Here is an 18,806-nt window from a genome sequence, read left to right as displayed (position 1 = left end):
ATGAGATAATAACTTTAAAGTGCTTAGCACAGTGCCTCAGAAATAGTAAGTATTTTATAAATGCCCCCTCTCATAGGCATCAGTTTCCTTATATATAAAATAAAGGCACTAGGATAGATAATCTCAGAGGTTGCTAAAATTCCATGATCTAATAGCCTATGTGCTAAATCCCTGTGCAGCTCTAATATTCCTTGTGTTCTATATTCTAATATTCTGGTTCTAAAGTATTTCCTACCTTTAATATTTTATGTCTTAAGGTCCCTTCCAGCCCTAAAATTCTATGTGGTTTGTTTTGTTTGACATTCCAAGTTCCACAATGCCCTCCTGCTCTAACATTACATATTCTAAAGTTTCTTTCTACTTCATTGTCTTTCTTAACAGAAACAAAAAAACTGATTATTTACATTTATATAGTGCATTAAAGTTTATTATGTTGTTTAAGATAGATGTGTGTTTCAGATGAAAATACACAGTTTATAATCAGAAGACTCAGGTCCAAGTCTGACTCTGCCAAATGTGTGACCTTAGACAAGTGAGCTTACTCTCTAGTCCTCAGTTTCCTCATCTGTAAAATGTCAGGAAGGAGAAAGACTATCTGATCTCTAAGACCTAATCCAGCTCTAAGCACTCTGAAAAGGCTCACCTTGAAAGAAGGTAGATGACTCCTAACTCTTGTAAAATAGAAATGACCTAACAGAAACACCCATCAGTGGAAAGCATAAGTGGAATGTGAAAGCGAGTAAGGGTCTTCTCCTTCCTATGAAGTGAATATATACTCTCCTTCCAAGCCAAAGAAGTGTTACATTTCCCATGGACCTCATCCCTTCAAAATGAGGACATAACCCTCTGGTGGGACAGCAGGCTTCTGCTCACTATGTACACCCTGAGTTTCAGAGATGTGCGGTTATTACTATGATTATCCCTCTATGAAGCAACATGCAGCAGAATGGGATGCTGGGATTTTAATTTAAAAGGTTCTCATTTCAGTTCTTGGCATTGTTTCCTTCTCTCTCTCCCTTCCCACAGTGACTCAGTAAGAAGAAAAAGAGAGCTAGAGAGAGTCAGCCTCTGCATATGCATGAGCCATGGATATTACTCTGATTATGCAGAAGGAAGAGATCTGTCTGGTCCTCAGCCCCTTCCTGAAACTCCCAGCATTCCTCTGGGCCTAGTTCAGGCAGACTGAGAGTTGGGTATAGTTGCTTCCGCCTAATGGGCCTGATGCTCGAGAGCTGGAGAACCAGCAGTGGGCAGGACTGGGGAATTGGGTGTTGCAGAAACAATTGCTCGGGATGCTCTTGATAGTCAGGCTTTATGGTGCATCTCGACTCCGGCAGTGGCTTTATCTCTGCAGGTCTGCAATGCAAATGACACACTTCTAATGTGCTATGTCCATGTTACCTCACAGCAAGACACCGAGGGAAATCATCAGCCAGTTCGCTACAGGATTTCAACAAAGCCGGGTATTGTTAGAGGGAAAAATTGCCAATTTATTACGGTTCTGATGACCATGTCCATGTAAGAATGTTGTTGTTTGCTCAGCTTTATTCATGGATGAGATGATGGCTCTGGATACCTGCCTGAAGACTCTGTAAGCTAAAGTGGGGTCCATACCTCCCGGTCCACAGGGAAATGCAGACCAGCTTTCATGTTTGTGTCGCCAGGTGTCTCCCACTATGTACCATGCTATCACTCCCAAGCTGCCATCTGGTGACCACTGTTCTTCCCATACTTTCTCTAACCGTGAGGATGGAAGGGCACAGGACCATCCACAGTTTTCTATCTAGATTTTCTTGGGACCAATCATGCTCTTTAGTGAGACTCGGGAGTATAGGTTTTGAAGAGGAAATGGAGGTTTGCCTAGCTCACACGGGTCAAGATATATCATCTTAATTTCATTCGTGGACACGCTCTAAGAGAAGGTAATCACTCCCAGAAAAGAATACACACATACACAAACACACACACACATACACACACACACACACATATAATATGTGTGTGTATATATATATATATATATATATATATAGATAGATAGATAGATATAGATATTTTTTTTTATAAAGATTATATAATCACATAATCTCAGAGCCAGAAGGGGTCCTGGAGATTATCTAGTCTGACCCTCTTGTTTTTATGGAGGAGGAAGCTGAGAACCAGAGAAGGGAAAGGACTTGTTGGACAACACACATGCAGTAAGCGACACAACCAAGATTTGAATCCAGGTCCTTTAACTCTAGGACCAACACTTTCCCCTATACCAAGCTGCCTTCATTATGACAAACAATATTACCACATCTATTAATTGACCCATAGAATTCTGTAGTTGAAAGGGCCAAATCCTAGCAGGACGGATGAATCTTCTCTACAGTAATATTGTCCAGCTTACATATTACAGGGTACTGGGGGTTCAAAAGTCTATCATTAATCTAGTGACAGGGAGCTCACTATCTATCAACACAATCCATTTCTTTGTGGAACAGTTAAAACTATTAGGAATGATCATTTTCCCCATATTTAGCCAAGACATACCTCCCTATAACTTCTACTGAAAGGTCCCTCTGAATTTGGACAGAATAACCCTCTTCCATGTGTAACTTTTTCACATATTTGAAGAGAACAAATTTTAATTCATTATCTTTTTTTATTATTTCTTTAGGCACCTGGGGTTAAGTGACTTGCCCAGGTTCACACAGCTAGTAAGTATCTGAAGCCACATTTGAACTCAGCACTATCCTTTTTGTAGAGAAAATACCAAATTCCTCTAGAAACTTGGCTTAGATGGGGACTTCACATATAATAAGGTATATTTAATAGAGGGCACATGTATATATAAACTACTAGTTAGAGCATATGGACATTACATTATACTTTCAATCAAAGCATTCCTATTAATGTGCATGGGTTTAGCAAATCCCAACTAGCTATGTGATATGCCACACATTCACTTTTTCTTCATTTACTCCAGATTCCAATGTTTGGGCTTCAGTGTAGCCCTCACACTCAGCATACCTTACTGATACTGTCATTCTCTTGTCAAAAGCCTCTGTGTTTTCCTTACATATGCATATCTCTCAATATAATGATGTTCTATGGGGAGTCTATTTTTAGGGAGAGGATTTTGAGGATACAAAAGGTATATTGGTTTGGGACTGAAATCAATTTAAGAAACATTAAGCACCTACTCCTTGTGCAAGACACTACTCTCTATGCTGGTAATGCAATTAAGTATTGGTTGGGTGTTGGTTATACAAAGGGGACATAGTTCCTGCCTTCAAGGGGTTTAGAGTCAAATAAGCAGACTACAGTCTATACATAAGCATAATATAAAGGGTAGTATGATAGGGGCAAAGGAAAGTTCCAAATAATGTGCTCTAGGAAAACAAGGAGAGAGATCATTTTCATGTAGGTAGAAATAGGAAAGACTTCATGGAGGAGGTGAGTGCTAAATCTGACCCTGAAGGACGTAAGGACTTCACAGTTGGAGACGAAAGAGAATAATATATACATGGGCAACAAAATTGACCAGATTCTTGAAGATGAGAGGCAGAAAGAGAGAGAGAGAGAGAGAGAGAGAGAGAGAGAGAGAGAGAGAGAGAGAGAGAGAGAGAGAGAGAGACAGAGACAGAGAAAGACAGAGAGAGATAGAGACAGAGATAGACAGACAGGTGAGATTGGGAAATATTAGCAGTCTAGTTTGGCCAGAGTCTAGAATTAATGCATGTGAACAAAACTAATAAAACTGCAAAGGTAAGTGGAAGGTAGGCTGTGGAGGAACTTAAATATTGGCTAAGATAAAGAATATTTTTACCTTATAAATATTTTAGAAGAGAGGCTGTTTAGTATAGTTTATAGAAGGGTAGAATTGGAGTCAGCAGAGTCTGGGTTCAAGCCTTGCCACTGACACATATTAGCTGTGCGACCACTGACCAATCATTTTTCCTGTCAGTGCCCTCTAGGCACTGAATTTTCCTACCTCTCGCCTACTTCCATACCATGTTGTTTGTTTGTTTGTTTGTTTCCCTTTACTCATATTCTTACTATCCCTGTCTAATTTCTGGCCTGGAATGAGAAGATGAAGGATTGAATCCCAGATCTACCAATGACCCACTGTGACCATAGGCAAGTATCTTCTTCCTTCTCAAAATCTGTTTTCTCATCTATAAAATGGGGAGCATTGTCCTTGCAGCATCTATTTCCCTGGGCTGTTGTTGACCGAGTGTTTTACAAACCTTCAAGTGCTATAGAAATGGGAACTATTATTATATCTATTGATTATCCCAACTTGTTTATCAGTGTGTGGACTGCTTTCTGCCTGAATTCAGGTGCCTGTGAATACTTGCCAAGTACAACATCTGGTGTCTTAAAGCTGCTTCTTCCTGCTGAGCCAAAAAGCTGAACATGATTTCCATTCTGTGGAAGGTCTGTGATGACTTTGCTTGGGGCTCCCTTCCTAAAACAATACCTGAGGCAAAGTTTGGCCCACTCGAGCAGACCAGCAACTGAAAGCAAGGACTCACTAGAAGCCAGCTCAGCGCAGGACATACCTGTATATTTTATATCGGGTTGTAAATCCTTGACGGTGTCTTTCCACAAAGGATAGGTAGCTCCGGGAGTGATGGAAAGGTCCCCTGTCTGAAATAAGCCAATCAAATTCCTTGGAGACATGTTGGTCGGTAACAGCTGTTTCCTGGTGGGAGGGCTGCACTGTTATATGGTCCCATATAAACAGGAAGTAGATGAACTCAACAAACCTCCAGTTCATGCTTTTCTGTCTGCCTTATTCCTTTCATTCTTGCTCCATTCTGTGGAGTCCTGTGGAGAAAAGGAGGGGAGTGATAGAAAGAAGAGGTTGGGAGAAAGAGGAAGAAGAAGGAGAGAGGAGAATAATGGTTAATATGGAGGAAAAGATACACTGAGCATCCAAATTATCCAAATAATTATAGAGTATTAGAAGGTCCTTTCCCTGGAAGAAACCTGAGATCATAGAATGTTAGAAAAGAGTGTTCAAGGGTGTTCAAACTGGAATAGACCTAAGAGATTAAAATTTAGGATATAAAATAGTATATTAAAACCAGAAAAGATATCAGAGGATTCTCCCATTTTATATATAGGGAATTTGGGGCCCAGAAAGAAGAACTGACTTTTCCTCAATCCTAAATGCACACTGGTTCTCTGAGACATGCAGCTCTTTTTTCAATGCCTGGCAAATAGTAAGTGTTTAATTAATTCTTGTTAACTGATAGATTCTGTTATTATCCTAGGGGGAGGGGAGAGGATTGGAGAGAAAGTGGGTAGTTGGCAAAGGAAGCATGAGAGGCAACAGAATAGTATTGGCAATATCCTATCATCAGGAACCAGTGGGTTCTAATCTTGGTTCTACTTCCCATATCGAGGAATCTTTTTTTTTTAATTGTTATACTGATGTTCATTATTTGTAAGGAAATGCATTCTACCAGTTCAGATGGGTCAACTATTCTTCAGGCAACAAACTTTAAGTATTTCCTAGACCACTGAGAGGTTACATGACTGGCCAAGGATCATGTACTCAGTGTTTGTCAGAGACTGGACGTGCACTCAAGACATCTTAATGACTCCAAGGCTAGATAGCTATCCATTATACTGGGGTGGGGAACTTGCAGCCTCAAGGACACATGTGGCCCTATAGATCCTCAAGTGCAGCCCTTTGACTGAATCTAAATTTCACAGGACAAATCCCCCTTAATAAAAGGATTTGCTCTGTAAAACTTGGACTCAGTCGAAAGGCCACACTTGAGCACCTAGAGGGCCACATGTGGCCTTGAGGCTGCAGGTTCCCCACCCTTGTTCATGTTCCCTCTCTGAGAATCAGTTTCCTCAACTATAAAATGAGGGTGATGGACAAGATGGCCTAGCTATAACTCTGGAGAAATTCTCATCAACACCAGGGTCTTAGGTCTTTAGCAGATTTTCCTTTCTGTTCCCCACCTCCCTTCAGCTTGAGTGCTAGGGATTTATTTTCTTAAGATAGATTAATATTTGTGTTTGAAGTCATTACAGAGGGAAGAGAAGAGAAGAGAGAAACAGGCTTTTAAGAGAGACAGTGGGGAGAAGATTGAACACTGTAAAAAGAAATCAGGTCCACTTCCATCTCTGCCTCTTCTCAAGACAGTAGCTATGGGCAAACCTCTAAATCTTTCTAAGCCTCAATTTCCCCTTCTGTAACTTGGATTTTGTAAGGAAAGTGTTTCTGTGGTCTGCAACATGATATAGGCATGTGAATTATTGTTAGTAATAAAATGGTTCTTTTTTTCCCCCAATAGCAGGAGGAGCCCTGCCTAAGAGGAGGGGAATAAATTGGGGATTTGTCTTTCCTGCTTAATTGGAATCCATCCCCATCCTACCTTTATATCACCAGGCTCAACTGCTTTTTATGGTTTGCTAGAGAAATTCACTTTTCAATGTAAATTCTAATTCCAAGTATTGAAAAATGAGACATAGTTAGGAATGGGGTGGGGAAATAGAAAAAAAAAAGAAACTAGATTCTGAAATGTTGTTTAGAGACTACTCCAAGTAGGCTTCATAGTGCACAGAACCTTAGCAATTCAGTTTCCAAACTGCCAAAGCAGTTTACTAGAGCTCACCTGAGCTAGAACTGGGTTGAATAAAGATAATCCTGAGATTCTTGTAGGTAGCTCCAACGTGAACTATCTTTCATGGGTGATGAGGCAGATGGATGCTGTGTACATGTCATGTCTGCATGTCTCCATGTGAAGGCTTTGATAATGAAGGTATTTACAAAATGACAGAATCCAGATCATTTCATGTATTTAAGGAAGTGTCAAGCCATGTACAGTACTGAAAAGTATTTCAGTGTGGGTGTTGGTGGAGAAATGTCTATATGTGGCTATGACCCAGAAGTGTATGCATGCATGAAGGAAGGGGAAGGAGAAGTGTATGACACATCAGTCATAGAATTATAGGACCATAGGTCAGTGCTGAAAAGGACTTGAGAGTATAAATTGTTAGAATGTAAGGTAGAATATTAGGGTTTCGGACATAATAAAATTTAAAAATTTTAAGATTGAGAAGAAATTAATTTCAAAATGAAAATTAACATTTCTTTGGGACAGAAGCAATGTTACCATAGGCAAATGTGCAATATTTTTTATGCAGTGTTTGAGGACTATTGAAAAGTTTCCTTGGATTTCAGTGTCTTTTGCACTAACCCATCACTGTTTAAAATCCTACCCACCATCAGTTTAAGCCATTAGCTAGAAGTTCCTTAATTTAACCTTAATTTAACAGATGAACAAATTGAGAACATGATCACTTTTTTCAAAAGTGATATTATTCTCTGTGGCACTAATTCAGCTAAACAAAAAACATTTTCTCTGCCCAAGGCTCTCTGCTAGAAAACATGGTGAAAATTGTTCAGGGGTTTCAATGGCCCTAAGGTACTTCCTGTTTCAAAAACTCATCTTTTTAACACCATCCTGGTGAGGATATTGGGAACTAAATCATGGAAAACTGTAATCTTGGAAAATTCACAATTTCTAATGACCTAAAGAGCAATAAAAACAATACAAATTGGATTAGCTAGATGCAGCATATTATTACAAATGACTGTTGTGCAAGAAGTGCCATTAAAAATCATTAAGGACATAAGTGGAAAGAAAGAGGTGGGCTGTTTCAAGTTAGAAGTAGTGCCCCAAAGCAATGGACATACCTTTTTATTGTTCCTCATAGAGAACACTCCAAATCCTGTTTGTGTGCCTTTGTACTGGCTGTCCCTCATTCTTGCAATCCACTCCATTCTCACATCTAACTCTAACCTTGAAGATACCATCAAAATTTAACTCATTCAGCACTTTTTACATGAGGTCTTTCTTGATCCCCAGGCTACTAGTGCTTCCCCCACCGAAACACACACATAAAAATTGGTACCTATTTTTAATATCTATATTTACATGTATCTATTTATACATACACTCTTTGAGGGAGGCAATTGTTTCACTGTTTTCTTTGCCAAATGTTTAGTACAATTTGTGACACATAGTAGGTTCTTTATAACTGCTTGTTGAATGAAAAAAAATCACATTCTTATTTTGGGGGGGGCAACATTTCTAAATCTAAAAGTTATATTATTGATCAGTAGTTGGAAGGGGCCTTCAATGGCATGTGTTAAATCTTTTTTTTTAATTCTACAGAAGAGGAAACTGAGGCCCAGAAAGATTAAGCAACTTTTTCAACATCTCACAGCTAATAAGCATGAATAAGTGAGTCCTCCAAGGATAGAATCCTCTGATTCCATAGTCAATGCTTTGTGCCTTGTTCTACTATTCTTGATGTACTTTGCCTATGTTAATGAGGCATTTGATGAAGTTTCCTGTTATTCTAATGATAAAGATAGAGAGATGTGGTCTGATAGTACAACTGGAGTTGGACTAAGCTCAATGAAGCAATCTCTCACTGGCTGTGTAGCCAAGTAGAGGACCTAAGTTCAAGTACTGCCTCTAAGGTTTACTACCTGTCTGAACTTGGGCAAGTTTCTTAACCTCTGTAGGTCAGTTTCCTCATTTGCAAAATGAAAGGGTCAGACTACATAGCCCCTAAGATCTTTTCCAGAATTACATCTATGAATCAATGACCTTGGACAGAGGCCACCAGGGTAAAATTTTAGTGATCTGTAATTAGATCTATGCTGTTGAATATTTTTATCAATGATTTGCAGAAAAGGAACAAAGGCATATTCAATACATTTTCAGATGACACACAAAGTAAGGTAGGTTAACTAGTCACCTGGACAGCAGAATCAAGATCCAAACAATATCTTGAGAGGCTAAGATATGAGGCTGAATCTTATAAAATAAGATGTAAAAAGGTTCACTATAAACTAAGTGTTAAGTGTTTGGACAAAAAACAAAACAAAACAAAACAAAACAATATTTCACAAACACAAGATGTGGGAAGCATGACTGGGCAGTAGTTTATCTGAAAAAGATCTGGAGGTTATAGTGAACTTCAGATTCAATTTGAGTCAGCAATAAGAAGTGGTAGCCAAAAAGCAAATACAATATTAGGAGATATTGCAAGGAATAGATTCTAAGGAATAAAGAACATTTTGTCCCACTGTGATCTGCCCTGGTTGGACCACATGTGGACTACAGTATTCAGTTCTAGTCACCACATTTTAGAAAGGTCATAAATAAAAAAGACAATATCAAGGAGGACAAGCAGAATTAGTCCATGCCACAGTAAAATTGATAGAAGTAACGAAATATGATTAACCTGGAAAAGAATAGGTTCATAGGGGACGTGATACCTATCTTCAAACATTCAGAAGATATTTTTGTGGAAGATGGAGTAGATTTGCTCTATTTGACTCAAAAGGAGAGACTTAGGAACATAGATAGATACATAGATACACAGATGGATGGATGGATGGATGGATAGACAGATAAGCAGACAGGCAGGCAGGTAGAAACTGCAAAGAGGTCTAAAGAAAATCTTCCTAGCAGTTAGAGCTATCCTGGTATGGAACTGACTGCTTTAGGATGTGGCTACATCCTCCTTGGAGTTCTTTAAGTGAACTCTAGATGACATTTTGGTGGGTGTATGCTATTGGGAGGTTCCTTTTCAATTATGAATCAGGCTTAATGGATGTTTCAACTTTCATATTCTTTGAAGTGTCATGATGGTCTGTATGGTTTAAAGAAATGGCTATTTCATCAGATAATATGTCATTCTAAGAATGACAGAAAGCCAGCCATAGTCTCATATGGCTAGAGCCAGCTAAGTCATGCAATGAATAGAGCACTGGGCCTAGAATCAGGAAGACATGAGTTGAAATTAAGGCCTAGACATTTACTAGCTGTATGTCTTTAGGCAAGTCAATTAACCTCTGGTTGCCTCAGTTTCCTCACCTATGAAATGGAGATAATAGCAGCACATACCCCCCCCAGCTTATTGCGAAGATTAAATAAGATAATATTTTTTAAAAGTTCTTAGCACAGGACCTGACACATATTAAGCACCATATAAATACTAAATTGTTGTTGTTGTTATTATTATTATCATTATTATCATTACAGAAGTAATAGTAGTATGTACCCTAGTTTTGGGGAAAGGAAATTTCAGAGGGTTCAGAGAAAGGATAAGTAGTTGATTGACTAACTGAGAACTGAAATTTTATAAAGAAAAGTCACGTCAAGAGGGATGAGCTCTCAAAAACAAAATTCTGAAATGAAGAAAAAGGGTTCTAATGAAGAAGGGAAGGGGGTGGTGTGTACACACAACAATATAAATGCACAGTGAACTCTCCAGTCAACTTATATTTGAGAAGAAAAACAGGTAGGAGATAATAAAAGTGGATGGAAGGTAATAAAAGATCACAACAATGGCATGAGGAGACACATCAAGACTATTTCCTGTATTTCAAAGCTCAAAAAAAGCTAAACGTTATGTAACATTAGATAAATAGATAGACAGATAGATACATAGATACACAGATGGATGGATGGATGGATGGATGGATGGATGGATGGATGGATGGATGGATGGATAGACAGATAAGCAGACATGCAGGCAAGTAGAAAGACAGACAGAGAGACAGAAAGAAGGGATAAGATCATTTCTCAGGGCACATAGAACAATAATAACTTATGACAGAGAAAGTAGAGTTGATTAATTTTTTGTTTTTTGTTTTTTGTTTTCTATTTTCTCTACCAGGAAGAATGCTCTTTAGATTGAAAATGGGAGAATAAAAATGGCAAATGTGAAATTGATACCTAAGGTGAATAGGAAAAAAGTAACAGCATTTAGCTGTCCTTGAATTCAAGTTACTGGTCCCAAATGAACTATCTCTACAAACACTGAAAGAACTGGAAGATATGATTGTTAAGCCATTGTCAGTGATCTTTGAAAGATGCTGGAGAAGTAACATTTTTTTTGGTGTAGCAAAGAAATAGAAACAAAGTAGATGCCCATCAATTGGGCAATGGTGAAATAAACTGTGATAAATGAATGTAATGGAATATTACTGTTCTATAGGAAACAACTAATATGATAAATACAGAGAAGCATGGAAAGACTTAACATGAACTGATGCTAAATGAACTAAGTAGAGACAAGAAGACAATACACATAATGACTAAAACCATGTAGATGCAAAGCACAACAACTAAAAAATGAAAAAAAAATAACATTGCAAAATTACAAAGAACAAACTTGGAACCAATGAAGAGATGTGAGAGGACATCTTCAATCAATTGCAGGAGGAATGGGATGAAGAGTGGGTTTGGAACTTTGCTTATAATGTTAGAGCTTTTTTTTTAATGTATTGAATTTACTGATTTTGTTTTCTTATTTCTTTTGTTTAATATTTGTTATAATAGATGGTTTTCTTAGAGGACAGAAGAGAAAGAACACACAGGGAAAATTTAGGCAATGTAAAAATAAATTGTCAATGAAATATATTAAAAAGAAAGATATTTTAGAATAAAAGTATAACAGGATTGGAAAAGGACAGGTGTCCCAAATTTTTTAGAAAAAAATAATGGAAATGAATGTAGCCTAAAATACAAGCCAGCGAGCTTTATGTGAATTCCTGGGAAAATTCCAAAATCTATTATTGAAGAGATTGTTGAACATTTAGGAAAGGAAATGGGGATCCTTAGGACTCAGTATGGCTTTCTCAAGAACAGTTATACTCACGTCATTTTTCTAATAACAAGGTTTTAAAAGTAGCAGATCAATCAGTAATCAATCAATAAACATTTATTGTGTCCACTATGTACCAGGCCTTGTGTTACGTGCTGGGGATATAAAAAGAGAAAGGAGAGAGTCCCTGCCCTCAGGGATCTTACAATCTTATGGGAATCAAGGGCATGCTAAAAATATAGTTTCCCAAATCACAGCAAAATAAAATGAAAGTCTCTTACACTATCTTGAAGAAATGCTGGAGAGATGTGGGCTAGATAGCATTAGTTATGTGTATTTGGATGTTGTTGAATAGCTAAACTAAAAAAAAACTTAGTGGTTTGATGTCAACTTGGGAGAAGGGTTTCAATAGAATTCCATGGGGATATGGTTTGACTCTGTGACATTTGGCATTTTTTTTTAATCAGCGGCTTGAACAAAGAGATCAATGACATTAATATCAAATTTACAGATAAATCTGGGGAGGATAGTTTACACAATGGGTGAAAGAATTAGGATATGAAAAGATCTTGGAAGATTAGAACTTTGGGCTGAATTTAATACGATAGCATTTCATAGGACACGTGCAATATTTTCTAGTTGGCTTTAAGGGGTACCCTATCTATTTAGCATAGCTAAATAGCAGAAGAAAAATTTAAGCGGTACCCCATGTAGCAAAGCTAAATAGCAAAAGAAAATCAGGGTGTTTGATGGACAGCACACTGAATATGATTGAACAGCCTGCTCAGGTGACATTGAGGAGCACAGTGATAAGATAACATGAAGATGAAGAGTCCTTTTGTACATTTCCTTGGTCAGACTGAATCTCAAATATTTTGTCCAGGCTTAGATGTCCAATTTTTAGAAAGCCACTGATGGAGCTGCATGGAGATTACACAGCATATGGGAAATATATTGTAAAGGGTCTCAAGATGATGTCATATGACTAGGTTCATATGACCATAGAGAAGTAAAGATATTAGGGGAAAAGGATAATTAAGTTCAAGGATCTGAAGTGCTATTGCATGGAACAAGGATCCCATTTATTCTCTTTGGACTCAGAGGCTTAACTTGGTTCAACTGGTAAAAATGGTGAAGAAATAAATTTAGATTTAATATCAAGAAAAACCTTCCTAAAAGTTAGAACTGTTGAAAAGTAAAAATGGATTATCTCAGGAGGTAGTAAATACCCCCTCTATGGAGTCTTCAAGCAAAGATTAGATGGCTACTCATCAAATATGATGCATGACATTTTTTTTTTCAGGAACAGATTGGACCATTGACCTCTGATGTCCCTTCCAGTTCAGATAATTTCAGAATCTCATAGAGGTTAAATAACTAACTTTTATTCACAAAGACATTAAGAATAAGAGTCAGGATTTGAGACTTGGACTATACTGGTTTCAATTCCAGTACTCTTCCTACCATAGCACATTGATCCCTGAGCTCCCTTTTGGCCTGAGGTTTTCAGATTGTCCTAGCTGATTGAATCTTAAGAGATTTAACTGCTCCATCTTTGCTGAGGAGACATAGGTTCAGGACCACATTAAAATAAGAGGAAAATTGGTATTTGGTAAAAAAAAAAATGATAATAAGGCTATTCTTCATTAATTCAGTAAAACTCTGATAACAAGGTTGTCTTGCCTTGAAGAAAAGAAATTAGTGCACAGAGAAAATATGTGAATTGGGTGAAGTATGTCCTTAGTGAATGCCTCTATGGTCTATCACTGGCCCTTCCTCTGTCCTGTTCTATTCCTCTCATTTCTCTGAAGTCTAGATTTCTGCTGGCCAAGGCCTAAGGACCCACAAATAAGTATTGTGTTGTCTGGTAACTGAAAAGAACACTGATCTTGCCATCAGAACACTTAAGTGTGAGTTCTAACTCTAACACATATTGACCATGTGACTCTGAGCAAGTCACCTCCTGACTCTGAATCTCAGTTTTATCTTGAAAAATAGAGATGTTAAACAAGCACCACCTATCTCACTGAATTGTTGTGCAGAAAGTGCTATGTAAACTTTATTTTTTTATTTAATAGCCTAATTATTTTTTCCATTTTTTTCTTTAAAAAAATTGTTTTCTAAACCTTAAAGGAACACGTAAATGTGAATTATTGTTAATCATGCTATCAGTTTTATCAATAAGAAAAATAACAATTGCTTAATGACTCCCAAAGTAATTTGCATCTTCATAGGGAGATCATGAAGGGTACAAATCTTTGGGAGCTAAAGGAATGAAACTATTATGGCATAGTGACAGTAGAGTCAATATGATGATGTAGGAGATCTTATCAATATTCCAAATGCTGACAGTACAAAAATAGGGCTTGGCAAGCATACCCAAGCTACTGGGCCCACATCTGGTCCTTGAAGCACCAAGGATCAGCTATAAAAATCAGATGAGGAATATTCCAATTGTAGAAGCAACGTGCACTTTAAATACACCACTTTAAATGTCTCTGCAATTTCTGTTCCCTCCACTGTAGCCCTCCTCCACTAATGCCATATTGCTGAGTGGGTGATTTCCTCAGGGGATATCAGGGGGTGGATTATATTGATCTTGAAAGTGTTAACATCTCATTGATTTCATCTTTTCCAGTTTTAGATCCCATAAGGAGACTGAGTATAGTATTCTCCCCATTTCCCACCAGCTATGCTACTTTTGGACTTGGACTTTTCCATCACGCCTTTGTGCTGAGTACCTTCTTCTCCCTATGACCCTTTCAGATTCCTTCTGTGTATTATCTTTTTCCATTCAACTGTAAGTTCCTTGAGGACAGGGACTATATTTTTATTCGTGCCCGTGTTTACCACAATGCCTGTTAATAAATGAACTGAATTGTTTTTAAAGCAGTTTTCCCCAATAAAGAGATGATGGATGGCATAGTGGATAGAACACTGGAGTTGGAGGAGGAGGTTATGAGAGTCCAGATTCAAGAGGTTGGAGTAAACATGGCATTTCCAGCACACCTTGAAGAAGTAGAAAGGACTGAGATGTGGCCCAGAAGAGAAATACTGAAAAGAGTCATTGGCTATAGCCACCTCAGAACAAAGAGAGGACATAAGCTGAGTGCTGGGCCAAGAAAAAGTTTGCTCTTTCTCTAGCTTCCTCTTCCAATGCCTATCAAAGAACAATGTAATTTTGTTTTGTTACTCCCCTCCCTCCCCCCAAAAACACTAAAAATAACAGCTAATATTTACATAATGCTTTAAAGTTTGCAAAGCACTTTACAAATATTATTTTATTTTATCTTTACAACAATCCTGAGAGATCAGTGTTACTATTATCATCATTTTACAGATGAGGGAACTGAGTCTGCTACAGGGTAAGTGATTTATCCAGGGTCACACAGCTAGAAAGTGTCTGAGACTGGACTTGAACTTGGATCTTCCTAAGCTGTGGTCCAGCACTCTATCCACTGTGTCAGCTAGCTGCCTTCTAGGCAGAACCAGACCATTAGTGTGACCCAGAATGTTGAGCTCCAATGGAAGATAATATCTGTCATAATGTACCACATTATGCTTTTAGCTTTCCTAGGGTAAAACAACACATCATAAGGATATTTGTTCAAATTCCACTTCTCTAGCTATGTGACGATGAGTAAGTCACTTAATCTCCCTGGGGTTTTCCAGGTAATGTATTATCTTATTCTATAAGATGGGTATAACAACTGTAGTACCTATCTTAAAAGGTAGTTGTGATGCTCAAATTACTAAGTCAGTCAATAAACCTCATTAATCACCTACTATGTATTGGGCACTGTTCTAAGTACTGAGAATGCAAATACAATTTTTTAAAAAAAGAAGATAGATGACGAAGATAAAGCATATTGAAAACTTTATAGATATGTATATATATATATATATATATATATAATATCTACATGTCTATATAAATGATGTGAATATGACAATATGTATTTATCTACATGTGTATACATAATATATCATATGATACATGTGTATGCATGTGAGGGTGTATATATGTTATTATAAAACCCTACAAATAAGCCCTTCTTGTCAGTCCCTACAATTATAGCAAGTGAACAAGCCTAGGTTATTGGAGGAAAAAAATGTTTAATGTGGGTAGACAGCCAAAATCAAGACTGTAGAGTCACAGAAACTCACAATGGAAAGAAATCCCAAGGAACATTTGAATCAACTCACACCTGGACAAGAATCCTCTCTATATCAAAAAGTGGGCAACTACCCATAACTGGAAGCCCTGTAATGAAAGGGACCGAACTGTATCCTGAGATAGTTCAGATCACTTTGCATTAATTTCATCAGGAAGTCTCTTCCGACATCCAGCTGAAATCTGTTTCTCTATAATTTCTACCTATCTCTTCTAATTCTGCCTTTGGGTGCCAAGCAGGACAATGTTAATCCCTCTTTCACAACACTACTTTAAATACTTGATGGCATTTATCATGTCCCTGAACCATCTCTTCTCATGGTTAGATATCTCCAGTAGTTTCAATTGTCATATGAATCGATCTCAAAACTTTTTATCAATAATTCTTCAGGGGTGGGAAACCTGTGGCCTTGATGCCACATGTGGCCTTCTGGGTCCTTGGGTGCAGCCTTTTGGTTGAGTCCAAGTTTTACAGAACAATACCTCTTATTAAAGGGATTTGTTATGTGAAGTTTGGATTCAGTCAAAGGGCTGTACTTGAGGACCTAGAGGGCCAAATGTGGCCTTGAGGCTGCAGGTCTCCCCCCCCCACCAGATGATCTCCAGTTTGTCAATATTCTTCCTAAACAGCAGTTTTGTGAAGAGGACTATTACTTCCTTAAGATTTTATTCTCTTCTTAATGAAGTTTAAATTCTTGTGTGTGTGCGTATGTTTTAGTCTACCAAACTCTACTTTCTTTTTTTCACATGACATTCCAATTCCCAACTCTTGGCATTGTCCCTGGCTGTCTCTCATGCTTGGAATTGTCTCCTTCCTCATCTCTACCTCCTGGTTTTTCTGGCTTTTTTCAAGTCTCAACTAACATCCTACTTCCTCAAGAAGCCTTTCCTGCCCCACCCACAATGTGTAGTGCCTTTCCTCTGAAATTTTTTCCAATTTATCCTTTATTTATCTTGTTTGTAGGTGGTTATTTGCATGCTGTCTCTCTCATTAGACTGTGAGATCCTTGAAGGCAGGAACTGTTTTTGTCCTATCTTTGTATCTCCAGCACTTAGCACAGTATCTGATACATTGTAGGAGTTTAAACAATGTTTTTAACTTAACTATCTCACATTATTCCATTTTGCCTATGAAACTTTGTCAAAATTTTAGAAAAATCTAGGAAAACTTTATTTACAGCATTTCCCTAACCTATCTACCATATACTCTGTATTCCCACTGCATTTTAATGCTGATGAAATAGGGTAAAGAAGATAGTATGGCAGTCTCTAAAGGGGAGAAAACGTTTGGAAAAGAACATGTAACTTCAATGAGGAATATAGAAGAGAGAAAGCTACTACTTCCTTGATTTTCCAGTGGTAGAAGGTGAGAGATTTCTTTGTTGATGTGTGTGTGTGTGTGTGTGTGTGTGTGTGTGTGTGTGTGTATTAGTAACTGGATTCCCCCCCAAGGGTGCCAGTTGCCAGAGCCACATCTTTCTCTCCCACCTGCTGCCTCCCTGAGTTACTGCTCATCACCAGTACCAAAGGGTCACCCCATTCTGAAGGATGATCCTCCTTATTTGCTGTACCCAATTTGACATTGACTATAAACCACCATGAATCTGGGGACATGTATTTTACCCCAGAAAAAAAAAAACTAATGGCATAGTATGGTGTGTTATAACAGATATTACCTGCCATTAAAGCTCAGCATTCTATGCAACACAAGTTCTATTTCTAGCTCTGCCTTTGCCTTCCCCATGACCTTCAGTGAGTCATTCATCCTGTTGCTGCCTTCCTTCTATGTCTGCCAAGTATGGATGAAGATGGGAATTATTTGTAAAGCACATGGGTTCTTTGGCTAAACAGTGTTCTACAGAAGCATGAGGTATTATTAAGAAAATTGGTTTCATCCCACACACAGTGACATTTTTCTAATTGTTTGCTTTTGTAAATTATTGACAACAGAATCCTAGAATTCAGAAACAGATCCCAGGAACCCCCATTCCTGCCAGAAAGACAGCCTACGTCACTTGGCACTTCATGCATTAAATCTATTCAATTCAGCAAACTTGAACTACATACCTATTGTGTGCAGAACACTGTACCAGACCGTGGGAGAAACCAAGTTTGTGTGAAACAAAGTCCCTCATAGAACATTCAAACAGTTGTCTCACGGGAGGGAGATTGGAAGCTGCTTCTCTAGTGGGTGAAGCTGAGAGCAATGGATGGAAGTGCAGAAAGGCAAATTTGGGCCTCAATGGAAGGATAAGCTTCATAATTATCATAGGTGTATAAAATTAGAATTGGATGAATTGAAGGGTAGTGAGTTCCCCATCACTGAAGGTCTTCACACAGAGGCTGGGCAAACACTTGTTAGTGATGTTGTAGTAGAGATTCAGGTGTGAGTGAGGTTAATTTCAATTCTGAAATTCTGCGATTATATTATCTAATAATTGTAGAATCTAGCACAACCGGCACAGTGTCTTACATATAGTATCACTATATGTTGATGCAATAAACAATAAATGCTTGTTGATTGATTGATTGATTGATTGATACTTGAAAAGTACATAAAAGCCTTCAGCATATTGGTTGGATCCACCAAAGAGTACCTACTGAAGGACATAGGTGAGAACCACACTGGATGAGAAGGCATGAGTGATTTATTTACTTGCAGAAGTGGGGGAGCTATGGGTGTGAAACAGTACATAAACTGTCAGACTGAGTTGATGTGTAGCTTAGTTCTGTTACATATTTTTCTCCTTCTTTTGTTATTCTTTGTTATTATAAGGAATGGTTTGTGTGGTAGGGGTGAGGGAGAAATATAACCAGAAATGAAAGTGATAATAAAAACAAAAGATATCACTAAATATTTAATTAAGAACAAAAACATGAAGACATGGACAGGCTGTGAGTTGCATTAATAAAGCAGGTGCCCCATATACATGAGATCATAAATTCCTCTAAGCACATACATAAAGTTGAATAAGTAAAGTTCTTCATG

The 18,806-nt window shown here is 37.9% G+C and overlaps 1 protein-coding gene across 1 annotated transcript in view; it reads right to left on the bottom strand.

Moving 5' to 3' along the window:
• BRINP1 (BMP/retinoic acid inducible neural specific 1) overlaps positions 1-18,806 on the bottom strand; it is a 180,207-nt gene that overhangs the window by 126,608 nt on the left and 34,793 nt on the right. Inside the window, exon 2 of the mRNA XM_020990601.2 lies at positions 4,551-4,818. Coding sequence (XP_020846260.1) covers positions 4,551-4,768 — 218 coding nt within the window. The 5' untranslated portion in view covers positions 4,769-4,818. The remainder of the gene's footprint in view (positions 1-4,550; positions 4,819-18,806) is intronic.

This window comes from Phascolarctos cinereus, unplaced genomic scaffold (genome assembly GCF_003287225.1).
Source record: "Phascolarctos cinereus isolate Bilbo 61053 unplaced genomic scaffold, phaCin_HiC Scaffold_2;HRSCAF=192, whole genome shotgun sequence".
In the NCBI taxonomy this organism is placed as follows: Eukaryota; Metazoa; Chordata; class Mammalia; order Diprotodontia; family Phascolarctidae; genus Phascolarctos; species Phascolarctos cinereus.
The sequence above is the reverse complement of the archived record's forward strand: the minus strand, read 5'-3'. Positions and strand labels throughout refer to the sequence as shown.